The sequence below is a fragment of the Scomber japonicus genome, chromosome 20 (genome assembly GCF_027409825.1).
Source record: "Scomber japonicus isolate fScoJap1 chromosome 20, fScoJap1.pri, whole genome shotgun sequence".
Lineage (NCBI taxonomy): Eukaryota > Metazoa > Chordata > Actinopteri > Scombriformes > Scombridae > Scomber > Scomber japonicus.
In genome coordinates, this window is record NC_070597.1 from 5755566 (window position 1) to 5780043 (window position 24478).

At 39.4% G+C, this 24478-nt stretch overlaps 2 protein-coding genes across 2 annotated transcripts; both read left to right on the forward strand.

Annotated features, from left to right (window-relative positions):
- The first annotated feature begins 246 nt into the window (after positions 1-246).
- Positions 247-13673, forward strand: LOC128381678 (ATP-dependent RNA helicase DHX8). Its single transcript, XM_053341720.1, has 23 exons — positions 247-403; positions 709-794; positions 888-960; positions 1868-1959; positions 2583-2689; positions 2880-3341; positions 3449-3593; positions 4708-4914; positions 5013-5100; positions 5717-5814; positions 5989-6136; positions 6692-6873; positions 7957-8151; positions 8251-8436; positions 8518-8728; positions 8834-9015; positions 9701-9841; positions 10468-10623; positions 10986-11123; positions 11228-11356; positions 12084-12280; positions 12376-12555; positions 12811-13673. The coding sequence occupies exons 1-23, from the start codon at positions 295-297 to the stop codon at positions 13028-13030; spliced, it is 3732 nt and encodes a 1243-aa protein (XP_053197695.1). The 5' UTR covers positions 247-294; the 3' UTR covers positions 13031-13673.
- A 1227-nt stretch (positions 13674-14900) lies between these two features.
- Positions 14901-23104, forward strand: LOC128381873 (ATP-dependent RNA helicase DHX8-like). The gene is made up of 15 exons (XM_053341895.1): positions 14901-15012; positions 15109-15194; positions 15718-15784; positions 15885-15976; positions 16195-16301; positions 16420-16764; positions 16891-17035; positions 17945-18136; positions 18265-18352; positions 18853-18950; positions 20325-20472; positions 21006-21187; positions 21351-21545; positions 22427-22612; positions 22802-23104. The coding sequence occupies exons 1-15, from the start codon at positions 14910-14912 to the stop codon at positions 23102-23104; spliced, it is 2337 nt and encodes a 778-aa protein (XP_053197870.1). The 5' UTR covers positions 14901-14909.
- Positions 23105-24478: the final 1374 nt, after the last annotated feature.

The following is a 24478-nucleotide window of genomic DNA, read 5'->3' on the forward strand; positions in this document are numbered from 1 at the left end:
GAAATAAACAAAAACAAACAACCAGAAAAGATTACATTCCTCTAAATAGTTATTGTATTATTATCATTATTCAGTTTGTATTCATTTAGGTTCATTGATTTGAGATTTTGTTCAATTATTGAAACCAATTTAATCCCAAACGGCTGTACCACCATCTAGCGGCCACACTGAAAAACAACAACAACCACGTATTTCCGCTAAAGACGGAAACGGAAGTTGCCCAATTCCAACATGTCCGCTGGCGTCTAGTAGTGTGAAGCCTGAAACGAAAACACTACAAACAACTCGTGAAGGATGGCAGAAGGCGGCGTGGACGAGCTATCACAGCTTGAATACTTGTCTTTGGTGTCCAAGGTTTGCACGGAGCTTGACAACCATCTGGGAATAAGTGACAAAGATCTAGGTTTGTGTATTTTTGTGTCGCCATCGTAACCAAAGAAAAAACTGGGAGCTAACTATGCTAATGCTAACTTAGCTAATGTTGGCTAAAAGCAAAGTGTTGACTATAAATGCGTTTAACTGTGTAATATTCTGATAAAACAAGTCTTTTAACATATTGAGAAGTTTGAATATTATGTCCAGCTAAAGTGTAAGTTAGCTATATTCAGTAATGGTTTATTCTTGTCGTTGTTTGTGTCTTTTCTAAGCAACGTGTGCTAGTTTACATCAACTCCTCTGTTAAGTTTAACTATTTATTTTCCTTCACAGCTGAATTTGTCATCAGTCTCGCTGAGAAACAGCCGTCCTTTGATGGATTTAAAGCTCTTTTACTGCAAAATGGAGCCGAATTCACAGTAAGTTCAACGCCTTCAAAAACTCACATTATTAATCATAAAGTGGTTAAAGTAGTAGCAAGTTAATCTGTTTTTGTTTTGATCATTTTTTAGGATTCTCTCATCGGGAATTTGCTCAGGCTCATTCAGACTATGCGACCCCCATCCAAGGCTTCTACAAGTAAAGGTAAGTCAGTAGTAGTAGTAAACTACTTTATTTATACCTCAGAGATCATTGAAGACACACAGGAAAGGAAAACAATAGCAAAAAATACACTTTAATAAAATATAATCACTGAAAGCAATTACAAGGAGATGATGGGATGTTTAAGATCACATTTTTAAAATATCTAAATGGTACAAGTGTGTTTAATTTAAGGAGGTGCTGCATTTTGTTCCACCAGTCAGGTGTGTTAAAGCTAAAGGCAGTTTTTCCAAGTTCAGACTGAACTCATTGAACATTAAGTAAAAGTGAATAAGTACAGCAGGTTTGGTAAAGTTAATCTGAGTGATAGGGTCATTCTGTAAGTTTCCTATAAGGCCTTTATAATTAAAAAGATTAGAAAGATGACTATCGTGCCTCTCTTGGAGAGAGGAGCAGCCAACATTATTGTACACAATACATGATGATGTGTGTCATAAACATCTCTGTAAATAAATATTAAGGCAGAGTGTAATCTTGCTGGTTATCTACCGGGGGAATTTAATCACAATTATACTGAAATGTCAGCTACTGATCCTAATAGTAGTCTTGACTTGTTAAAAGAACAATTCAATCTACATACTATGTTTACTGCTATAGAAAAGTTCATCTAATACTCAGTATATAACGTAGCTCCTCTGCTAATCGTGTACATATTTATTTATTTACATTATGATGATGAAAATCATTGGGCTTAGGAATTGCTTACGTGTGACCATTTCACTAAAAATACTGTGTGTAATATTTACTGTTATATTTTCTGTTCATGTATGAAGTGCTACATATCTGTCCATTCTTTAGACAATGCTACCTGCTTTGTTTTCTCATTGTTTCTCCTTTTGGTAATAATATGAATTAATTACCTGAACTGTCCTTTTTATTTCCACAACAGTGTGTGAAGATTTGGTCAAGCCGAAGTCAGAAAAAGACAAGTTGAAGGAGTTGTTTCCTGCGCTGTGTCGAGCAAACGATCCGGCACCAAAGGTATGATACTGTGTGTTTTTGGCTTTCACACATTAATCATATGTGTCTCCTCCTCTTGTAGTACCACCAGGTTTATCTTGTTAAACCTAAAGAGAGACACCGTGTTTGCAGCATACTTGTGATTCACTATATCCACATTTAAGATGTTGTGAATTTGCATGTTGCAACTTTGACCCTCCTACACAATATATTTGTTATTATAGGATAAGTTTAGAAGTTAGGATAGACTCTCTAATTTATTACTTAACTGTCAACACATTATGACAAGCAGGGAAATGCACACAAAGGGAATGAAAGAGTTCCATGGTTCATACTAACACACTCACTGATCATGAACACTAGTATCTACTACCCATGTCTTAGTTCACTGCTACACTGCTATGTTATTCATCTCTAGGCATCGCTCTCACTTTCTTAATTACATAAAAACCTGAAAATGGAAGAGAGATGAAGAGGTTTTTTTTAATTTAAGAAAAAGAAACCTCAGTCAGTCTGTAAGTCCACTACTTAACAGAATCAGCCTTCGTGAATCTGACTTCTAAAAAGATTTATATAAAGGATGTGATCCAGCAATAAGTTGACTGGTACCGTGTTCCTAATGTGTCTGTTTTTTACTTCCTCAGAAACTCCTCGACGAAGATGACGTGAAAGTAGCAGCTGATGCCATGAAAGAGCTGGAGATGTTCATGCCCAGTGTCAGCGGGACAGAAACGAAACCCAGTAAGAGCAGGTGAGATAACTGAGGAGATATGTTTTTATATTCCTATCTGAAAAGAAACATGATGTTCAATATGTTAGATGTGCAAAAATACCACAACCATCAATTACACACTTATGTTTGTCCTGTTTTGACCTTTATTGTGTGAATTTAATTATTTTTAATGTTGAAACTTTGTACACTTTTTCTTCTCGTCTTCCAGGTCAGAAAAGAGACGTCACAGCCGGAGTCGCAGCAGAAGCAGAGAAAAGGACAGACACAGGGACAGGGATAGAGATAGAGACAGAGACAGAGACCGAGACCGAGATCGGGACAGAGATAGAGACAGAGATCGCGACAGGGACAGAGACAGGAAGAGGCGTCATCGCTCTCGCTCTAGATCCAGGTCTCGCTCCAGAGACCGCGATCGGCACAGAGAGAGAGACAGAGATAGGGACAGAGACAGAGACCACGGCAAAAGAAGGGACAGATCCTCCCGTTGGACCGACCGCTCACCGAGCCCCAGAAAGGACCAAGACAAAGACAAAGACAGAGACTCTGACCGCTGGAAGGACAAACACGTGGACCGCCCTCCACCAGAAGAGCCGTCTGTCGGTGACATCTACAATGGCAAAGTGACCAGCATCATGCAGTTTGGATGCTTCGTTCAGCTGGAGGGACTGAGGTCAGTATAATGATGATGATGATTTTCCTTTTTGCTGAGGAAATATAAATTCTATAAGTTGCATGCATAAGTTCACAGGAAGTAACCATGTTGTTCTTTATTTGTAGGAAACGATGGGAAGGTTTGGTTCATATTTCAGAGCTGCGTAGAGAGGGCCGTGTGGCCAACGTGGCCGATGTGGTCAGCAAGGGCCAAAGAGTCAAGGTGAAGGTGCTTTCATTCACCGGCTCCAAGACCAGCCTCAGCATGAAGGTAAGAAAACAAAGAATGACTAACTGAATAAAGTGTGAAGAGTCTGAATTGAAGTTGAAATGTGTTTGTGTACCATACAAAATTTATGGGGAAATATTCAAAATGTCTTTGTGTGACCCTGTGTGGAAAATGTAGATCTTGATAGCAGAAGTGGTGCTTTATTTAGTAAGTTAAAGAAAAAATGTTCAGTTTAATCTAAAATTACCTCAGTATCAGAGCAAGTCATTTTTTAGCCTGTAGGTCATTATCAACTAAATCAGCAATTAAGAGAATATTAGGAAATACTACACATTATATCATCATGGGACTGCCTCTTTATGGGTAGAGCTGGGCTGTGAACAATGATGTATTTTCACAGTTTCTTTAGTTTAGTATTCTCCACTGCTGCCCTCACACATGAGAATCTTTAGGGAGTGAAAATACAGATGATTTAAGGTGTGATGCTGTGGTTAATGTGTAGTTTACTTGATTAGAGCTATGTAAAGATCATGGTTTGGGTTAAAGTGAAGGAAGGAAAGACGGAGGGAGGAAGAAGGAAGGTAGGAGGGAGGGAGAAAGGAAAAGAAGAAGGAGGGAGGAAGGAAAGAAGGACAGAGGAAGGGAAGGAAAGAAGGAGGAAAGAGAGAGGCAGGAACGAAAGAGAAGGAGGAAGGAAGGAAAGAAGGGAGGGAGGAACAAGGAAGGAGGGAGGTAGGAAGAAGGAAGGTAGGAGGGAGGGAGAAAGGAAAAGAGGAAGGAAGGGAAGGATGGGAGGGAGGAAGGAAAGAAGGACAGAGGAAAGGAGGGAGGGAGGACAGAAGGAAGGGAGTAAAGAGAGAAGGAGGGAGGAAGGAAGAAAGGAAAAGTGGAAGGAAGCTGTGGTTAATGTCTAGTTGACTTGATTAGAACTATGTAAAGATCATGGTTTGGGTTAAAATGATCACTGGAGACAAGTTTTCAAATCCCTTAAAGATATGCAACCTTTGCTGTCATGGCAACAGTGAACACCACGATTAATTGACATGAGCAAGATTAAGTCGATTAGAGTTTCTAAATGTCGGTTTCGATTAATTGCCCAGCCCTATTTGAGGTTAGACTGTTGTCCTCTTAACTGAAAGCATACCTTCTTTGTCAGGACGTGGACCAGGAGACAGGAGAAGATCTAAACCCCAACCGGAGGAGGAACGTAGGCCCGGATGGAGGGGAGGAGATAACCATGAGAAACCCCGACCGGCCGAGCAACCTGAACCTGGGCCAAGCCCCCGAGATGGAGCAGGACGACACTCTGGAGCGCAAGAGGCTCACCAAAATTTCTGATCCGGAGAAATGGGAGATCAAACAGGTGGGATTTTATGGATTCTTGCACATGTTCAAAGTGACAGAAGCTCCGTTTGAATGCTTGAGGAGAATTTCATCGATGTGTGTCTCTCCCTCCTTTAGATGATTGCTGCCAACGTTTTGTCCAAAGAGGAGTTCCCTGATTTCGACGATGAGACGGGAATCCTTCCTAAAGTTGATGATGAAGAGGGTAAGAGTCACAGAGCTAGGGATGTCAAACATGCGGCCCGTGGGCCAGAACCGGCCTGCCATGGGGTCCATTCCGGCCCACTTTCCTTCCTTCCTTCCTTCCTTCCATCCCTCCTTCCTTCCTTCCTTTCATCCCTCCTTCCATCCCTCCTTCCTTCCTTCCTTCCTTCCATATTTCCTTCCTCCCTTTCTTTCCTTCCTGTCTTCCTTTCGTTCCTTTTATCCTTCCTTCCATCTTTCCTTACTTCCTTTCTTCTGTCCTTCCTCCATTTCTTCCATCCATCATTCTGTCCGTCCATCATATCTTTCTTCCCTCCCTCCCTCCTTCCTTCCATCTTTCTTTCCTGTCTCCTTTTCGTTCCTTCCGTCCTTTTTTTCTTCCCTCCTTCCTTCCATCTTTTTAATGATCCGGCCCACATGAGATCAAATTGGGCTGTATGTGGCCCTTGAATGAAAATGAGTTTGACACCTCTGATCTAAAGAGCTCTACACACCAACATCATTTCATAATTCTGCATTTCCTTTTGGGTTTTTTTTAGTGGAGACATTTAACATTCATATTAAATAATACTGAGAGTTCACTGCTTACAAATCGGTTGTGTTTGTCCTCATTTTAGATGAAGACTTGGAAATTGAGCTTGTTGAAGAGGAGCCGCCTTTCCTGAGAGGACACACCAAACAAAGCATGGACATGAGCCCTGTAAAGATTGTCAAGGTAAAGTTTATCCCAACTACTCAAATCTGTAGTTTAATTAAGTCTCGTACAATTCTGTATCAAATTATATCTAATAAGTCACTGTCTACTGTCTAATTTAGGAAAACGGCTATTGGAAAGTTAGTGGAACAAATTTTAGGTAATGTAATATATCTTCCTTCTCTCCGTCTGTAGAATCCAGATGGCTCTTTGTCCCAGGCGGCCATGATGCAGAGCGCTCTGGCCAAGGAGCGGCGAGAGCTGAAGCAGGCGGCACGCGAGGCAGAAATGGACTCCATCCCCATGGGGCTCAACAAACACTGGGTCGACCCGCTGCCAGACGGTTAGAAAGCCATTAGATGTGCATATTAAGTCATTTTTAATGAACAGATGTGGATGCTTAAGCATGATTCATCACATCAGTGTGGAGCCATAAACAAAAAAAAACATCTGCCAACATGAAATTTAGCATATTGATTATCTTAACCGCTGTCTTTAGATTTGATTTAATCTATTTAGACTTGGTATGTTTGCTTTTGGCACTTTTTAAATCTATAAGAATCCATTTAGGATCGTAGTCCAGCTTTATTGAAACCACAGCCCACTCTGAATCAGACATATTAGACTTCCTCCATGCCAGCAGTCTGCACCCCTCAGGCTCACCAGTGCTGGAGATGGTTATCTGGCTTCCTGCAGACCCCTATCTGGCCGGATAGAATAGTCATGCTGTGGTTCAGTATGTGTGTGGGTGCCCTCCGTGGCCCCAGGTGGTCTTAAACAGCTTTTCAAGGGTGGGCAGCATTATCTGCAGAGCTGGCTGTAATGTAGCTATTCGCAGAGGGGCATTTTATTCGATTGGAATCTTTTCTTTCTTATCGACCGCTTCTTCTTTTTACAGCTGATGGTCGCCAGATTGCAGCCAACATGAGAGGCATCGGCATGATGCCCAATGACATTCCCGAGTGGAAGAAGCACGCTTTTGGGGGCAATAAGGCCTCTTACGGAAAGAAGACCCAGCTCTCTATTCTGGAGCAGAGGGAGAGTCTGCCCATCTACAAGCTGAAGGAGCAGCTCATTCAGGTTCAGTACTCATTAAAAGAAATACTCATTAATTCATTTTTGATTAGGTTTCATTCAAAGTATAATTTTCTTTTTACAAGCAGATGTTGATCCTTAAGTTAATTTATTCTTTGAGATGCACTGGAAACAGCCAACAAACATAAATGACCAGATTTCAGCCTTTTTGCTTAAATTTGAGATAAATAGGGTCTGACCAATACGGGATTGTAGGGGCTGATGCTGATATGAGGGAACAAAAATATATCTATATATTGGTCAATACATAAAATATACATACATTTACAATGATCCCTCAAATGTAGTTATCAAGCACTTATGAGGAAGATATGCAATGGAGGCAGGACATTTATATTACAGTTTAACAAACTTAATTATATAAAATACAGAACATGCATATATTAAACTTGAATGTAAGCATTTAAAGCAAGCAGCTGCCATTTCAGTGTTAATTTCTAACTTTTGCTCCCTCTGTGTTAAATCTATCACAGGCTGTTCTTGACAACCAGATCCTGATCGTGATATTTGATTTTGATTAGGTTTCATTCAAGATGTGATTTTCTTTTTACAAGCAGATGTTGATCCTTAAGGTCATTTAGTTTTTTGAGATGCACTGGAAACAGCCACCAAACATAAATGACCAGATTTCAGACTCTTTTTTTTTTTAAATTGTAAACCCTCATGACTAAGGTTCAATTGATACTGGATTTTAGTGGTTGATGCTGATATTAGGGAATGAAAGTATATTGATATATTGGCCAATACTGTTATTTGTACATAAATTATACATAAACACACACATTTGCATTCTTTTTGCAATGATATCTCAAATGTAGTTATCAAGCACTTGTGATGAAGATATGCAATGTAGGCAGGACATTTCACACTTTAATAATAAAATAAATAAATAAAATAAACAGTAAACACCACTGGTAATTTGATAATTATAATTGGCTATGAATAAAAAATGCACAAAAAGCTGCCTGTATATCTTCAACAACACATTCTCCTTTATATCTGTGGTAGGTCTTTTATATTCAGTTCCAATTTCTAACTTTTGCTCCCTCTGTGTTAAATCTATCCCAGGCTGTTCATGACAACCAGATCCTGATTGTGATCGGAGAAACCGGGTCCGGTAAGACCACGCAGATCACCCAGTACCTGGCAGAGGCCGGTTACACCACCCGAGGAAAGATCGGCTGCACTCAGCCCCGTCGTGTGGCCGCCATGTCCGTGGCCAAGAGAGTCTCTGAGGAGTACGGTTGCTGTTTGGGACAAGAGGTGAGTGAACTAACCCTAAAATCTACTTCCTGTTTCTGTATTTTTGAATCAAAACACATTGGATACTGAGATTAATCTTTTTTTTCTCTTCTCTCTAAGGTGGGTTACACCATCCGTTTTGAGGACTGCACCAGCCCTGAGACTGTAATCAAGTACATGACAGACGGTATGCTGTTGAGAGAGTGTCTCATCGACTCCGAGCTGGGCCAGTACGCCATCATCATGTTGGACGAAGCTCACGAGAGGACGATCCACACTGACGTCCTCTTCGGTCTCCTCAAGAAGGTAAGCAAGATGACAGCAGACGTGAAAAGTTGTGTTATTTGAGGGTGAAAAAGAAGCTGAGTGTGTTTCTGTTTCTCTCAGACTGTCCAGAAACGCACAGACATGAAGCTGATCGTAACGTCGGCTACGCTGGACGCCGTCAAGTTCTCCCAGTATTTCTACGAAGCTCCCATCTTCACCATTCCCGGGAGAACGTATCCCGTCGAGGTTCTCTACACCAAAGAGCCTGAGACGGATTACCTGGATGCCAGTCTCATCACTGTCATGCAGATCCATCTGACCGAACCTCCAGGTATGGTTGTAAGATGTTGAAAACACAGTATTATAAGTGGCCTCTTCATCAGTATACAGTAAATTAGCCCATAATAATGTTTTTTATCCCTTCTCCGTCGTCTAGGTGACATCCTGGTCTTCTTGACTGGACAGGAAGAGATTGACACCGCCTGTGAGATCCTCTACGAGCGAATGAAGTCTCTAGGTCCAGATGTTCCTGAACTGATCATCCTGCCGGTGTACTCTGCTCTGCCCAGTGAGATGCAGACCAGAATCTTTGATCCTGCACCCCCAGGCAGCAGAAAGGTGCCTACTTTAAACTATAAACATATTATAAATGTGTGGGGCAAAGGTTTACCACAAAGGTTTCTTTTTTAAAGCATGCAAGTCCAAAAGTATGTTGGCTCTAGAAAGGATGTTAAGTTTATTGTGGTGAGTGGTGTCTTCTTTATTCCAGTGGAGACATTAAATAGTTCTGAAAAGCAGGTACAGGGTATAGATTGGTGTATATATGTAGTATCTGTTGTTTCAGGGTGTCTATTTGGTTGCATTACTGGAAATGATTTAGTATGAATTGTTCTAGAAACTCATCAATCTTTTATTTATATAGCACCAAATTACAACAAAGGTTATCAAAGCACTTTTCACATAGAGCAGGTCTAGACTGTATTCTTTAATTTAAAGAGACCCAATATATTCCCCTCCTGAGTAGGCACGGTAAAACTCCCCTTTAAGAGGAAGAAACCTCAAGCAGAACTGGTCATCTGCCTTGACCTGTTGGGAAAGAGGGAAAGAGAGAGAGGCACAGTATATCAAACAACATTGAAAATAATAAGGGTATGAATAATATGATAACAGCAGTTTGTCTCAATTCGGGCCTCACCTGTTGAGCTCCAGGCTGAGTTTCATAAAACCCCAGTGATGTCATAAAAAGTATAATTTTAATGTTTGTACTGTTTGACTTGACTTCTATTCTTTCTCTTTTTTTTAGGTGGTCATTGCTACAAACATCGCAGAGACGTCTCTGACCATCGATGGAATCTACTACGTAGTCGACCCTGGCTTCGTCAAGCAGAAAGTTTACAACTCTAAGACTGGCATTGACCAGCTGGTGGTGACCCCCATCTCACAGGTGATGGAGCTCATATAACAGACTGTTTTAGCTTTACTTATTAGTTATTTAAGGAGTTGATTATATAACTGAATTGTTTGTTTTCCATCCTTCCATCCCTCCTTCCTTCTCTCTTTCTTTCCTCCTCCCTACCTTCCTCCCTTTCACCCTCCCTTTCACCCTCCCTCCTTCCTTCTTTCCTCCCTCCCTTCCTTGTACCTTCCTTCCTTCTTTCCGCCCTTCCTTCCTTCCTTCCTTCCTTCCTTCCCTCCTCCCTTCTCTCTTTCATTCCTACCCCCTACCTTCTTCCCTTCCTCTTTTCCTTTCTCCTTCCCTCCCTCCTTCCTTCTTTCCTCCCTCCCTTCCTTCTTCCCTCTTCCTCCCTCCTTTCCTTCCCTCCTTCCTTCCTCCCTCCTTTTCTTCCTCCCTCCCTCCTTCCTTCTTTCCTCCCTCCCTCCTCCCTTCCTCCTTCCCTCCTTTCCCTTCCTTCTTCCCTCCTTTCCCTTCCTTCTTCCCCCCTTCCTTCCTTGGCTCGAGGACAACATGATGGTTAAGAAATCAATCATTTTACAAGTGTCTCCTTATATCTAACATATTTTTACCATTATAATCCTTTAAAAACAACAAACTCCTCACTTTCTCCTCAGGCTCAGGCCAAGCAGAGGGCCGGTCGAGCCGGCAGGACGGGCCCGGGGAAGTGTTACAGACTCTACACAGAGAGAGCTTACAGAGACGAGATGCTGACGACCAACGTGCCTGAGATCCAGAGAACCAACTTGGCCAGCACTGTGTTGTCTCTGAAGGTAAACAGCTAGCGTGCAGTCATCGCTTCTTAACTTACACAGGACATGAGCTGCTGTTTAGTGAGAGATAATGTAGAAATGTAGGTTAGATATAAAAAGAATCGAGCAGAATGTAACCTCTATGATGTGCAAGATCCTGCATGTAGCATTAAATCATAAGTCCATATATAGGCATTAGGTGGCACTTTAATAGTCAAACATGGTGGCACTTTAATCACACCCTACACAAAATCCCATTAAGTAATTGCATAGTCAGTATATGTCATAGTTTTAAGATTACAGCTCGTCCTGCTCACTGTATTTGGCTCAGAAAGGAACATTTGTCCTTTTTTTCTCTTCATATTTTTGCTTCTCTCCACCAGGCTATGGGCATCAATGACCTCCTGTCTTTTGACTTCATGGACGCTCCTCCGATGGAGACTCTGATCACAGCCATGGAGCAGCTCTACACTCTGGGAGCTCTGGACGATGAGGGTTTACTCACACGGCTGGGTAGAAGGGTGAGGAATGCTTTGACTATGTGGTCTCCATAAAGATGATAAATCTTTTTATTTATTCCTCCTTCCTTTTTATATTGATCTCATCTTGTCTCTTTATCTTCCAGATGGCTGAGTTCCCTCTGGAGCCCATGTTGTGTAAGATGTTGATCATGTCCGTCCATCTGGGCTGCAGTGAAGAGATGCTCACCATCGTGTCCATGCTGTCTGTGCAGAACGTCTTCTACAGGCCAAAGGTAGAGACTCTATTAGACTGTATATTTAATATGACTGTTTACAGCTTTCTAATCATTTCATTTTACATCATTTTATTATTATTGGGGATGCAACATTGATTTCTGTTCACAGTCCATGGGAAGTAATTAACTGATTATTGACATTAGTATCGATTATACTCTCTGTTAATAAAATAAATCTTACTTTATTTGTGTAGCACTTTTCATACACAGTCAAAAACAGGAAAAAAAATGACTTAATAAAAACAGGAACAGAGGAAACTGTATTATAATCCTCATGAATCTTCCATGTGGGAACACCAGAGGTAGGATACCAATGTAAAAATTCAGAATACCCAAATAAAATATAAGATAATAAAGGATTAATAAAAATTAAATAAATACATAAGAAAGTAAAGTCACTAAAAAATAATAGCTTAAAGTTTGCTGTAAAATATAAACATATAGAAAGTTATGGTGGTGATTATTTAAAAATTTCCCTATCCAAATTTTGCCCTCAATTTTAGTCTTTATGAAGAAGAATTGAGACCAGGACAGAGAAGAGCTTGTGTCTTAATGAATAATTTACATCCATATCATCCATAAGCAGATTTCTTTGCTTTTTATTTCTCTAGTTAAATTGTAGTTACCAATGTTTTATCTCATTCAGTCTCAGTCTCAGCATTTCTCCATGTATAGATCAAATCAAACAGTACACTTAATCTTCTTTCTTGGTTTTGTGATAAAGGATAAGCAGGCGTTGGCTGACCAGAAGAAAGCAAAGTTCCACCAACCTGAAGGTGATCACCTCACTCTGCTGGCCGTCTACAACTCCTGGAAGAACAACAAATTCTCCAACCCCTGGTGTTACGAGAACTTCATCCAGGCTCGCTCTCTGCGTAGAGCCCAGGACATCCGCAAACAGATGTTGGGTATCATGGACAGGTATGACAGACTCATCACGTTAAGGCCAATATGACATTACATTAACAGCTTCTCTGGTTTCTTCCGATCACCCAACATGCTTTTCTTCTCTTCAGACATAAACTGGATGTGGTGTCTTGTGGCAAAGCAACAGTTCGTGTCCAGAAAGCCATCTGCAGTGGTTTCTTCAGGAACGCTGCCAAAAAGGATCCTCAGGAAGGCTACCGGACCCTCATAGACCAGCAAGTTGTCTACATCCACCCCTCCAGTGCTCTGTTTAACCGTCAGCCTGAGTGGTACGACACAAACCCACTTTAACCCAACTTAACCTTTGTGTCGTCCTCCTGGGTCAAATTGATCCCGTCTGTTTTGACTCTTCCTCCCTCCCTCCCTCCCTCCCTCCCTCCCTCCCTCCTTTCCTTCCTTCCTTCCTTCCTCCCTTCTTCCTCCTTTCCTTCCTTGACTCGAGGACAACAGGAGGGTTAAAAGAAGAGATTGTCCTGTTTTTAAAAAGAATAGTCTTGTAACATCCTCTCCTTTCTCGTCCGCAGGGTTGTGTACCACGAGTTGGTGCTGACTACCAAGGAGTACATGCGAGAGGTGACCACCATCGACCCTCGCTGGCTGGTGGAGTTTTCGCCCACCTTCTTCAAAGTGTCCGACCCAACTCGCCTCAGCAAGCAGAAGAAACAACAGCGTCTGGAGCCACTCTACAACCGCTACGAGGAACCCAACGCCTGGAGAATCTCTCGTGCTTTCAGACGGCGCTGAGATGTTTGACTTTGACAGATGTTTTGATAGCGATGATGGAGTCAGATGTCATGTGGTCAGACCCTGCTGGTTACCATGTCAACTGTGTATTCACTCCTGTAAAAAACGAAAAGTTACACAATGTACAACAGTTTCTAAATCAGTTTGTCTGTGTTTCCTGAATTTGTCTTAAAGTCTGCAAGAATTTTATCAACTTATTTTGCTCCTAATTATTAGATATTAGAATCAAAATGTCTGTAGCACATACTCACAGACAGGATTGAATTTTAGTGTCATTATGTAAGAAAATTTAAAAGCTTTTTATTTTGAATAGCACTGAAAAATAAACAAAAAGGAAAAGCCTCCATATTTGTCTTTGAGACACTGATTTTAACAGCAGACTATTTATTTTGACTGTAAATTGTAATAGCATAATGATATGCCCTGAATAAGGACCAGATTGATAACATAAGTCAGACTGGGGTCTTTATGTTTCACTCGTTAATACTTGCCAGTGGGTAGAGGGAACTGAATATATGTTTGATAAATTTTGTACAATACCCGATACTTTGACTCAAATATCTGTGTATCTGAGACGGTTTCTTTGCTTCATGTATCAGTGGAAGTATAAAAATTTGTCCTCATTAAAAGATACATTTTCTTACATCTGGTGGATTTTGTTGTGAAATTAATACAGACGGATGGAAAGGTGGAGATACTCTGCTTACCTGAGAGGGAGGAGGTGGTGTTAATCACCCAAATAACAAAATAGTGATAGAAAATACATTAAAAAGTACAGCAATAAATACAACTATGTACTGAACATCCATTACCTGCCACATCAGTTAAAACAGCTATATTTTGTATTTGCAAAAAACTATTTCAGAGTAGACACATCTACCTGAAACAAGCAAATATCTCAAATCAAGTTAAAAATGTGCAAAATGTCATTTTAATTTGGATTTTACTCTGTCCACTCCAAATCCACCAATACTATAGAGACAGAGGTGGAAGATTTTACAGTAAAGATGGAGATATCTTATAAATGGCGGTCATGCTTTTGAAGTAAAAAAGTGTGTTTTAAGGATTTTCCATTTTAAGGTAATTGTACTTTGTGGAAAAACCAAATCCAACACAAATGATTATTCCAAGTTGGATATATTTATATATCTTAAAACATGTCTGGAAGGGTCTAAAATCGCCACTGTTCCCAGGTTTAAATTGATTAAGTAATTAAAATAGTTACATTACTTATAACATTTTAAATAGGGTAACTTGTAATCTGTAATCTTTTTTTTCCACTTATTTTTTTATTGATTTTAAGATTAATACACAAACAAGGTATAAACTTTTTCTTCACAAACATCTAAACACCAAAGGAAAAAAAACCCCAAAACCATACCAATAACCAAGTATAAATTAGAAGAAGAAAAAATAAAAATAAAATAAATAATAATAATAAAATAAAATAAATAATAACAATAATAATACTACTACTAATAATAATAATATAATAAAATATAATAAATAAAAATAATAATAGTAATACAATAAAATGAAATAAAATAAAAATAATAATAACAATAATAATAATAAAGATAAGTAAATACATAAATCAATACAAAATACAATTAAATTAATATATAATCTGTAATCTATTACACTTCCAAAGTAAACTTCCCAATCCTGAGTACTTCCCAGGTAGGTTTAAATGTCATTTAATGTAACGTCCATTTAAACATGTAATACCGTTACTACCGGTAGGGGGCAGCAGCAGCACTGACGCGTTTAAACGGCGCTCATATTAAAGCAGCAGAAGAAGAAAGAGAAGAAGCAGCAGTAGAAGTAGTAGAAGAAGAAGAGTAAGTGCTTCCTGGTCATATCAAAATAAACAACAGAAATGGCTGCTTTAGACGAAATACAGCGTCTGGAGTATTTATCTCTGGTATCTAAGGTTTGCACGGAGTTAGAAAATCATCTGGGAATAAGCGAGAAAGATTTAGGTAACGTATAATATATATTTTAAGATATATCGCTTAAAACGTGTAATAATGTGTCTGAAGTAGCATGTGAAGCTAAACTAGTTAATTTTCTTACAGCTGAATTTATCATCAGCTTGGCAGAAAAACATCCAACATTTGCTCAGTTTAAAGCTGTTCTGACAGAAAATGGAGCAGATTTCACAGTAAGTCTGTTTCTTTACGGCTTATATTACATTTTGTTGTGTTTCTAAGCTCAACTGTGAACAAAAACACTTCTCTTCTCCTTTACTTATGATTGAGCTCTTATTTTAAAGCACGTTACATTTTAATCTTTCCTCATTTTAGTCTGTCCTTTTAATGATTTTAAAGCAAATCATTATTTTATGCTGCAAACTTCTATTTAATGCTCTATTCTAATCTAGTCTAATTTTTAATTTATTTTTTCTTTCTATCGTTTCTATTTTTCTGTACTTAGTTTTTATTTATTATTTATTATTATTAGTGTTTTTTTTGGTTTTAATTGTATGGTTTAATGCTTCCAATTTTTTACTTTTATTAGGGTTCTATTTTTAATTTTTCAAATTGTATATTTTTATGTTTTTTGTTTCCATTTCTTACTGTTAAATGTTAGTTTTTATGTAAAGCACATTGAGCTGCTTTTGGGTATGAAATGCACCATATAAATAAAGCTGCCTTGCCTCATATTTCTTGTGTTTTTTATTCCAGGATACTCTCATTGGTAATTTACTCAGACTTATTCAAACTATGCGACCATCACCTTCCACCAGTAAAGGTAAAGGATTGTTTATATTATATGTAATAATAACTGTATGTAATTTTACAGCTTTATATAACTATTAAAACTCTTCTTTTCTCTGTGGTTTTTATAACAGCATCCCAGCAGGAAGTTAAACCAAAGAGTGAGAAGGAGAAGATGAAAGAGAAATATCCAGCTTTATGTAAACCAGATGCTCCTGCATGGACGGTAAGACGATTTGTTATCAACTCTCTTACTCTATTATTTTCATTAGCGATAATTGATTTTGAGTTATTTTTGCTGGTATACAACATCTGATTTCTCTGATTCCAGCTTATAACATTTGAATATTTTCTGTTTTCTTGAGTCTTCCATGACAATAAGCTGAATATCTATTAACAACTAATTGAGTAAATAATCATTTATAATTATTGCCTCTCCATCAGATTCCACCTCACCACATAGATAAAGATGACGAGCAGGTTGCCGCGGCAGCCATGAAGGAGCTGGAGATGCTCATGCCAAACGTGTGTGGGACGAGCTCTGATTACAGGTAATTAAAATCATGTTTATCTTAAAAGTGGAAACCTGCTATGTAGAAAAGAAGTAGCTATAACTGATAACACATGAGACTAGTGTGTAGTTTATGATTTATCTCTTATCCTTCTCAGGTCAGGTGACAGAGGTCGAGACCCAAACAGAGAGAGCGGACATCAGCGAAATCGTTCACGCTCCCGATCCAGAGAACGGGAAGGAGAACCAAGCGCCAAGCGCAGGAGGAAACGGCCGTCTCGATGGAGCGACCGACCTCCGAGCCCACCTGTAGATGCCGGCAGCAGCAGCAGCACCACCACCAACATTAACATAAACAACAAGGAGGACACAGACTCAGACCGTTGCCATGACAGACTTGCGGATCGGCCGCTGTCAGACCAGCCTGTTGTGGGAACCGTCTACATCGGCAAAATCAGTAGTATTATGCAGTTTGGCTGTTTTGTGCAGCTGGAAGGCCTCAGGTTAGTAAGATCATGAGTGATTTTTAACGGGTAGTGAGCTAAGAGAGATTTTTAAGTTATCTGTGTCTTTTTCAGTATTTGGGATGTGATCCTTCTGTAGTTTTATAATCGTGTTCTTCTCTGCAGGAAACGCTGGGAGGGTTTGGTTCACATCTCAGAGTTACGTAAAGAAGGCCGCATAGCAAACGTAGCTGATGTCGTCACCAAAGGCCAAAAAGTGAAGGTGAAGGTGCTCTCATTCACCGGAACCAAGGCCAGCCTGAGCATGAAGGTGAGATAACTTCTCTGGGTGGAGGAAAAAGGAAAAAGGAAAGATAGAAGGAAAGACAGAAGGAAGGACAGGAGGAAGGAGGAAAAGAGGAAGGAAGTAAGGAGAGAAGGAAGGGAGGAAAGAAGGAGGGAAGGAAGAAGGAAAAGAGTTAGGAGGGAGGGAGGGAGGGAGGAAGGAAGGAAGGAAGGAAGGAAGGAAGGAAAGAAAGGAGTAAGGAGGGAGGGAACGATGGAAGGATGGAAGGAGGAGGGAGCAAAGAAAGAGGGGAGGAGGGGAAGAATGAAGAAAAAATTAAAGAAAGAGGGAGGAAGGAAAGAAAGAAGGAACAGAGATGGGGTCAATTTGACCCGGGAGGATGACACAAGGGTTAAAAATCTTTTTGTTCCCCCAGCTACCAAAATATTTGAATTGTAATATTGATGGTTTGTTGTTTTTTCATACTAATTTTTTGAGAAACTCAAGGGATGCTTTAAGATATTCCTTTTATAAGACATCGAAATTTGCAGCGTTGTCATAGCAACACCTTTCCTCAGAGAGTCACCAACTTCATTATATAAAATCTCTAAAGTCTTGATGCTCTTCTGTGTTAATTTGAGGTGGATCTGTTCAACCTGCTATCCACCGGGCGTAAAAGTGTAAAACTTGTAACTTCCTGTTGCCAGTAGGTGATGCTATGACTCTGGTTCAGTATTAATACATGGATCTGTTCAGGGTGGGACTCTTATCAAGCACAAGACCTTTAGGATTGATAGGATCATGTATGTTGGAGTTTTTCATGGTGAAACATTGAAATTTGAATCTGTAGATGATACTGACTGAATTTGAAGTCACTGTAGTACTTTTTGTGAAGCAGTAAAATCCCCACTGAGCCGGTAATTGTTTAACTAAAACCTCTGCTCGTGTCGCCAGGATGTAGATCAGGACACAGGGGAGGACCTGAACCCCAACCGGAGGAGGAACCTGGACACGGGAGTCGGAGACGAAGCAATGAGGAACCCCGACCGCCCCGTTGAAGCCAGCATCCTCGAAATAGAAGAAAACACAACGGAGCGTAAAAGGCTCGCTAAGATAACTGACCTGGAGAAATGGGAGATAAAACAGGTCTTTATTCATCAAACACATTCATACTGATTTAAAAGTGACACTTAAGGGGTTCCTCAGGGGTAAAATGTCCATAAATCCATAAATCCACTTTATTTAAATCAACCTTCTTGTTTTTTCCATTTCAGATGATTGCCGCCAACGTTCTTCCTAAAGAAGAATTCCCAGAATTTGACGAGGAGACGGGAATCCTTCCCAACATAAACGACGATGAAGGTAAAATCCTGTTTTGTTCTCTTTTTATTTTTTCATCTTAAATTTTTTAAAAGGAAACTCAAACTCAGCCTGGCTTTTCATTCATAATTTAATACTTTATAGTCTTTTTATTTTATTCTATTGTGTTTGTTTTTGATGTTTAATTATTTTTAAATCTTTTATTTTGTCTAATTTATTTTACACTATTTTATTATTTAAATCTTTTATCAATTACTCTAAATTTAAATAAGTTTTTTTTACATTTTTATAATTTTTAATTTCTCGTCTATTTAATTTGTTCTTTGTTTTTATTCCTTTCTTTAAAGTTTATTTTATTTATTTATTTATTGTTTATTTTGTCACTTGTTCAGTCTTATTATCAGCTTTTCAATCAACTAACTGTAAAGCACTTTGAACTATGCTTGTCTGTATGAAAGATGCTATATAATAAAGATTGATTGATTGATTGAAAATAACATTGCTGCATAATAATGTCTTTATTCTAACTCTCCTGTCAACAGATGAGGAGATAGAGGTTGATCTGGTTGAAGAGGAGCCACCGTTCCTGAGAGGACAGACTAAGTTTACCATGAACCTGAGCCCAGTCAAAATAGTAAAGGTAAATATATTGGTGCTCCAGAGTTTACTTATTTGTTTGTTTGTTTCTACTTCTTTTAAGTGGTAGACATGAGGTAAAAATCCAACAGAGTATAAAACACATAAGTAACAGAGCAAAAGGGAAAGTAAGAAGAAAGCAAGTGGAAAGCAAATATAAAGACAATAAAAACAAAACAAACAAACAAACAAACAAACAAAAACACACTAATATAGTTATTCACAGGTCAACCAGATCAGACAGACCGTGTGCTCCACAGTATTTTTGCGGTGCATAAATGAGTGCAGATCGAACTGAACGAGTAAAAGCTGCTGCAGTTGGAACGATTACAACACCTGCATGTAATGAATGTCACAGCTTTAGTTCTTTTAAAATGGGAAAGCTTCCTCACCCTTCAAATGAATGAAAGATACAAACAATGATGCTCAGAGCAGTGTAGAAAAGGAGGAGAAAGAAAGAACCAGCATATGTAAAAGTCATTGAGAGGCTGTCATTACATTCCTTGCCTGTAGAGGGAGCACTATACTGCATCAGCCTGGAGGCATGAAGCTCCTGGCTCTGCAGCTCTACACCACGATCATTAGGCTGGGTTGGGATGTGGAAAAGTGCATCAGTCACATTGTGTAAATATAAATAAGTAGAAGCACATAGGGCAGGTGTGACCAAACATGCGGCCCGTGGGCCACAACCGGCCCGCCGAGAGGTCCAATCCGGCCCAGTTTCCTTCTTCCTCTTTTCCTTCCTTTCATCCTTCCCTCCTACTTTTCTTCCTTCCATCTTTCATTCCTTCCTTCCTTCCTTCCTTCCTTCCATCCATCTGTCCTTCTTCCCTTCATTCCTTCCTTCCGTCCATCTTTCACTCCTTCCTTCCGATCTTCCCTTCCTTCCTGTATTCTCTTCCTTCTCCTCTTTCTCCTCCTTCTTTTCCTTCCTTCCATCCATCTGTCCTTCTTCCCTCCCTGCCTTCCTTCCTTCCTTCCATCTTTCATTCCTTCCTTCCAATCTTCCTTCCTTCCTTCCATCCATCTTTCACTCCTTCCTTCCGATCTTCCCTTCCTTCCTTCCTTCCATGCATCTGTCCTTCTTCCCTTCATTCCTTCCTTCCTTCCATCTTTCACTCCTTCCTTCCGATCTTCCCTTCCTTCCTTCCTTCCTGTATTCTCTTCCTTCTCCTCCTTCTCCTCCTAATTTTCCTTCCTTCCATCCTTCCTTCCTTTTCAGTGATCCGGCCCACATGAGATCAAATTGGGCTGTGTATGGCCCTTGAATGAAAATGAGTTTGACCCCCCTGACATAGGGGATCTGTATGTTTGTGCTATAAATGCTGATAAAATGCAGTCTGACTCTGATGTTTGACGTTTGAATTTTATCCATCAGAACCCAGACGGCTCCCTTTCCCAAGCCGCCATGATGCAGAGCGCTTTGGCAAAGGAGAGGCGAGAGATCAAGCAGGCGGTTCGAGCAGCAGAGATGGACTCAATCCCAACTGGTCTCAACAAGCACTGGATCGACCCCATGCCTGACTGTAAGTACCTGAACTACACATCCAACACTTCATGAATGACGCTGCACATTTTTGATATCTCAGTAATTTTCCAAGCATCAGTGGAACAAAACTTTAAACAGACTTTCAAACGGAAGCTAATTAAAAAGACTAAAAACAATTAAAGTTGCTTGGAAGAGATTAAAACATTTTAGAAAATAACATTTCTGACATCTGCCCTGGTGCCAGGCCTATTACACTATTACACTGTAACCCTGCTATGGCTGGAGATGGTTATCTGGCTTCATCATGAGTTTACACTGGCACACAGAGACACAACGCACTGTGTCTTCCGCGGCCCGAGGGAGTATGGGAGGCTTTACAAGTTCCTCCCAGCTGGTCCACTACCTCTGACTCATGGTTTAATCCAAAAAAAACCTTGTTGGGAAGTTCATTATCATGGCATTTCATCTTAATTAATCAAAAAATAGCTGCTTGAAGGAGGTCGGGGTGGATGGTGGATGTCGGATGAACTTTAAGCTTGCCCCCCAACTCACTGCTCCTCTCCTTTACAGTTGATGGAAGACAGATCGCTGCCAACATGAGAGGCATCGGCGCGATGCCTATTGATCTCCCCGAGTGGAAGAGATACGCCTTCGGAGGGAACCAGGTGTCGTATGGCCAGAAGACAGAACTCTCAATCCTGCAGCAGAGAGAGAGCCTGCCTATTTTTAAACTGAAGGAACAGCTCATTCAGGTACGAGCGGCGGCGAGATGAGATGAATTTCAGGGTGGAAGTGATACTTGTGTTATTAGACGTAAAGTGGGAAGTTATAGGAGAACTGAATGAGAAAGGAGAGATGATTTTTTTTTATTTTTAAAGATGTCCTCAAAGGTTCGTTCTTTTTCTTTCTTTACAGGCTATCCACGATAATCAGATCATGATTGTAGTTGGGGAAACTGGCTCTGGTAAGACGACGCAGATCACTCAGTACCTGGCAGAGGCCGGTTACACCGCCAGGGGGAAGATCGGTTGTACTCAGCCCCGTCGTGTGGCCGCCATGTCTGTGGCTAAGAGAGTCTCTGAGGAGTACGGTTGCCGTCTAGGCCAAGAGGTGACTGAGGGGTATTCATCCTGATAGACTGTGCTTTTCTCTGATGTTTGATTGTTAGGTGTGAGCATTAAAGTTTAGAACCTCCCAAAAAAATTTATAAAATCTCAATCAAAGTCGAAAGGTTACAACTTAAAACTGCTCAAAATCAACTACACTGTGAGACTGTATGCTTATATATGCATTGATGCCATAATAATAATTCCTCTTTGACATTGCCAATGATGATTAACCTGCTCAAGCTGTAGTGCAGTACTGATATTAAAGCAGTTTTACTCATATGCCATTGCTTCTGGACACATCTTCAGTGTCCAAGTGGTAAGTTGGGAATGGGTTTGGACCCTCTTTCATTGTTAAATAGTAATTATAATAAACTTTATTTATAGAGCACTTTTCAAAATCCAAGCTACAAAGTGCACAAATCATAAAATAATTGCGTTATAAAAGAAAACAAAGCAATTTCAATATAGGAAAAACCCAAGAATAGATAAACTGTATTTAAAGGAGATAAAATTAAAGGAAAATTACATAAAAAAAAATAAATAAATAAAAAAACACGCCCTCCAAGCTGTTCTGTTTTTACTCTTTTCTGAGTAATCTTCAGTGGTTTAACTAAGTTGGAGATGGTTTTGGACCCTTTTTCATTGTTAAATAGTAATTATAAACGTTATGTATAGAGCACTTTTCAAAATCCAAGCTACAAAGTGTTTCACCAGGCAGCAAAGTAGACAAATCATCAAATAATTGCATTATAAAAGAAAACAAAGCAAAACCAAGAATAGACTAAGGAGATGAAATTAAAGGAAAGTTACACTTTAAAAAAAAACATGCCCTCCAAACTTTTCTGAAGAGCTATAATTCATTTTCTTCCTTGTTAATTTCAGGTGGGTTACACCATTCGTTTTGAGGACTGCACCAGCACAGAGACGGTAATCAAGTACATGACCCATGGTATGCTGCAGAGGGAGTGTCTGGTAGACTCTGATATGAGTCAATATTCCCTCATCATGCTGGACGAAGCCCACGAGAGAACAATCCACACTGATGTGCTGTTCGGTCTGCTCAAGAAGGTATTTTAAACTCTAAAATGTATATCATATTACCTTCTGAAATACTATAATAGGTAATCACCTCCTCTATTAATACCCGCTCTCTCTCTCTCTCTCTCTCTCTCTCTCTCTCTCTCTCTCTCTCTCTCTCTCTCTCTCTCTCTCTCTCTCTCCCTCTCTCTTTCTCTCTCTCTCTCTCTCTTTCTTTAGACGATACTGAAACGTAAAGACATGAAGCTGATCGTTTCCTCGGCGACGCTGGACGCTGTTAAGTTCTCCCAGTATTTCTTTGAAGCTCCCATCTTCACCATCCCAGGAAGAACGTTCCCAGTAGAGATTCTCTACACCAAAGAGCCGGAGACAGACTATCTGGATGCCAGTCTCATCACTGTCATGCAGATCCATCTGTCTGAGCCTCCAGGTACGATTGAGTCACTAAACCAGGAGAGTATACAGACCACAGACCAGTTTAAAACTCAAGTGGGCTGCACCAGTAAAACCATCACATTATAATCTACATATAATATGTTAGGGCTGGGCTGATATGCTTTTTTGCCGATTCGATTCTCTAATGATTTTTGGGTCCCGATTCAATTTAAATTGCGATTCGATTTTACCAAGTATTGTGATTTTATATTTCAATTATTGTGATTTTCTTTCCTTAAACAAGAACAGGTTGAACCAAACACTTGATAATACATCATAAGTCATATTTTTAAAAATCACAATACACACATCACATCAGTTTGTGAGATTTATTTTTAAAACTGTGAACCTACCCTCACAAAAAACATCCTCATCTGCCAACATCTTACAATAAACTAAACTGCTACATTTAGCTGCTCTTTAGAGAAAAAAAATAATAAATAATAATAAACTGAACTGCTACATTTAGCTGCTCTTTAGATTAAAAAAAAGTAAAAAAGTAAAAAAATGTTTTAATAAAAATCGATTCTTGTATGAGAATCGATTTTTAAAAATTGCCAGAAAAAAAATCGTGATTAATATAAAAATCTATTTTTTTTTGGCCCAGCCCTATAATATATATATTATAACTTTACTATAATAAACCATCCATTTACCAAACAGATGAACAGCCTGAGATGTCTTAAAAAATTAGATACAATTTCAACAATATTGTGTCTCAGTTTTTTTCAGATTATTTTGCACAACTGACAACTTTTTGCACAATTATTTAAATTTGAGATTTGAGAGAGTTGTACTCTGGTCAGGATGGAAATAAACCTCTGAAGCAAGGCAAGGCAACTTTATTTGTATAGCACAATTCATACGCTGTACAATTCAAAGTGCTTTACAAAGGGCTGGAAACACATTTAAAAAAAACAACATTTAAACATTTTATTTATTAGGAAATAAATAAATAAAATAATAATAATAATAACACATAAAAAATATATATACACATATAAAACACAAGTAAATAAGTAAAAATGAGGATAAGAACAGAGTAGAAAAATTGGAATTACTTTTCTATCTTTCTTTCAATTTTCTTACTTGCACCTGTAGCTATCAGGCTTTACAATGATGACATCAGAATCAAAATCAACTTTATTATCATTATGCAGTAAAACAGCACTATGAGATTTGCTTGTGCAGCCTCACACACACACACACACACACACACACACACACACACACACACTCACACATAATTAAGTGCATCAGAAACACATGATTATAGTAACAGCGTATTGGTCTGTCTAATCCTGCGACACCATGCACTGTCTCAGTAGTTTATAGATATGTTTTATATATTGCACAGTCCATGTTGCACAGAGTTCATATTGCACTTTCATCCCATCTGGTTAAAAGATGAAGCTGCGGTGGCTGATTGTTCAGCTCTGTGATGACCCTGAGGGAGAAAAG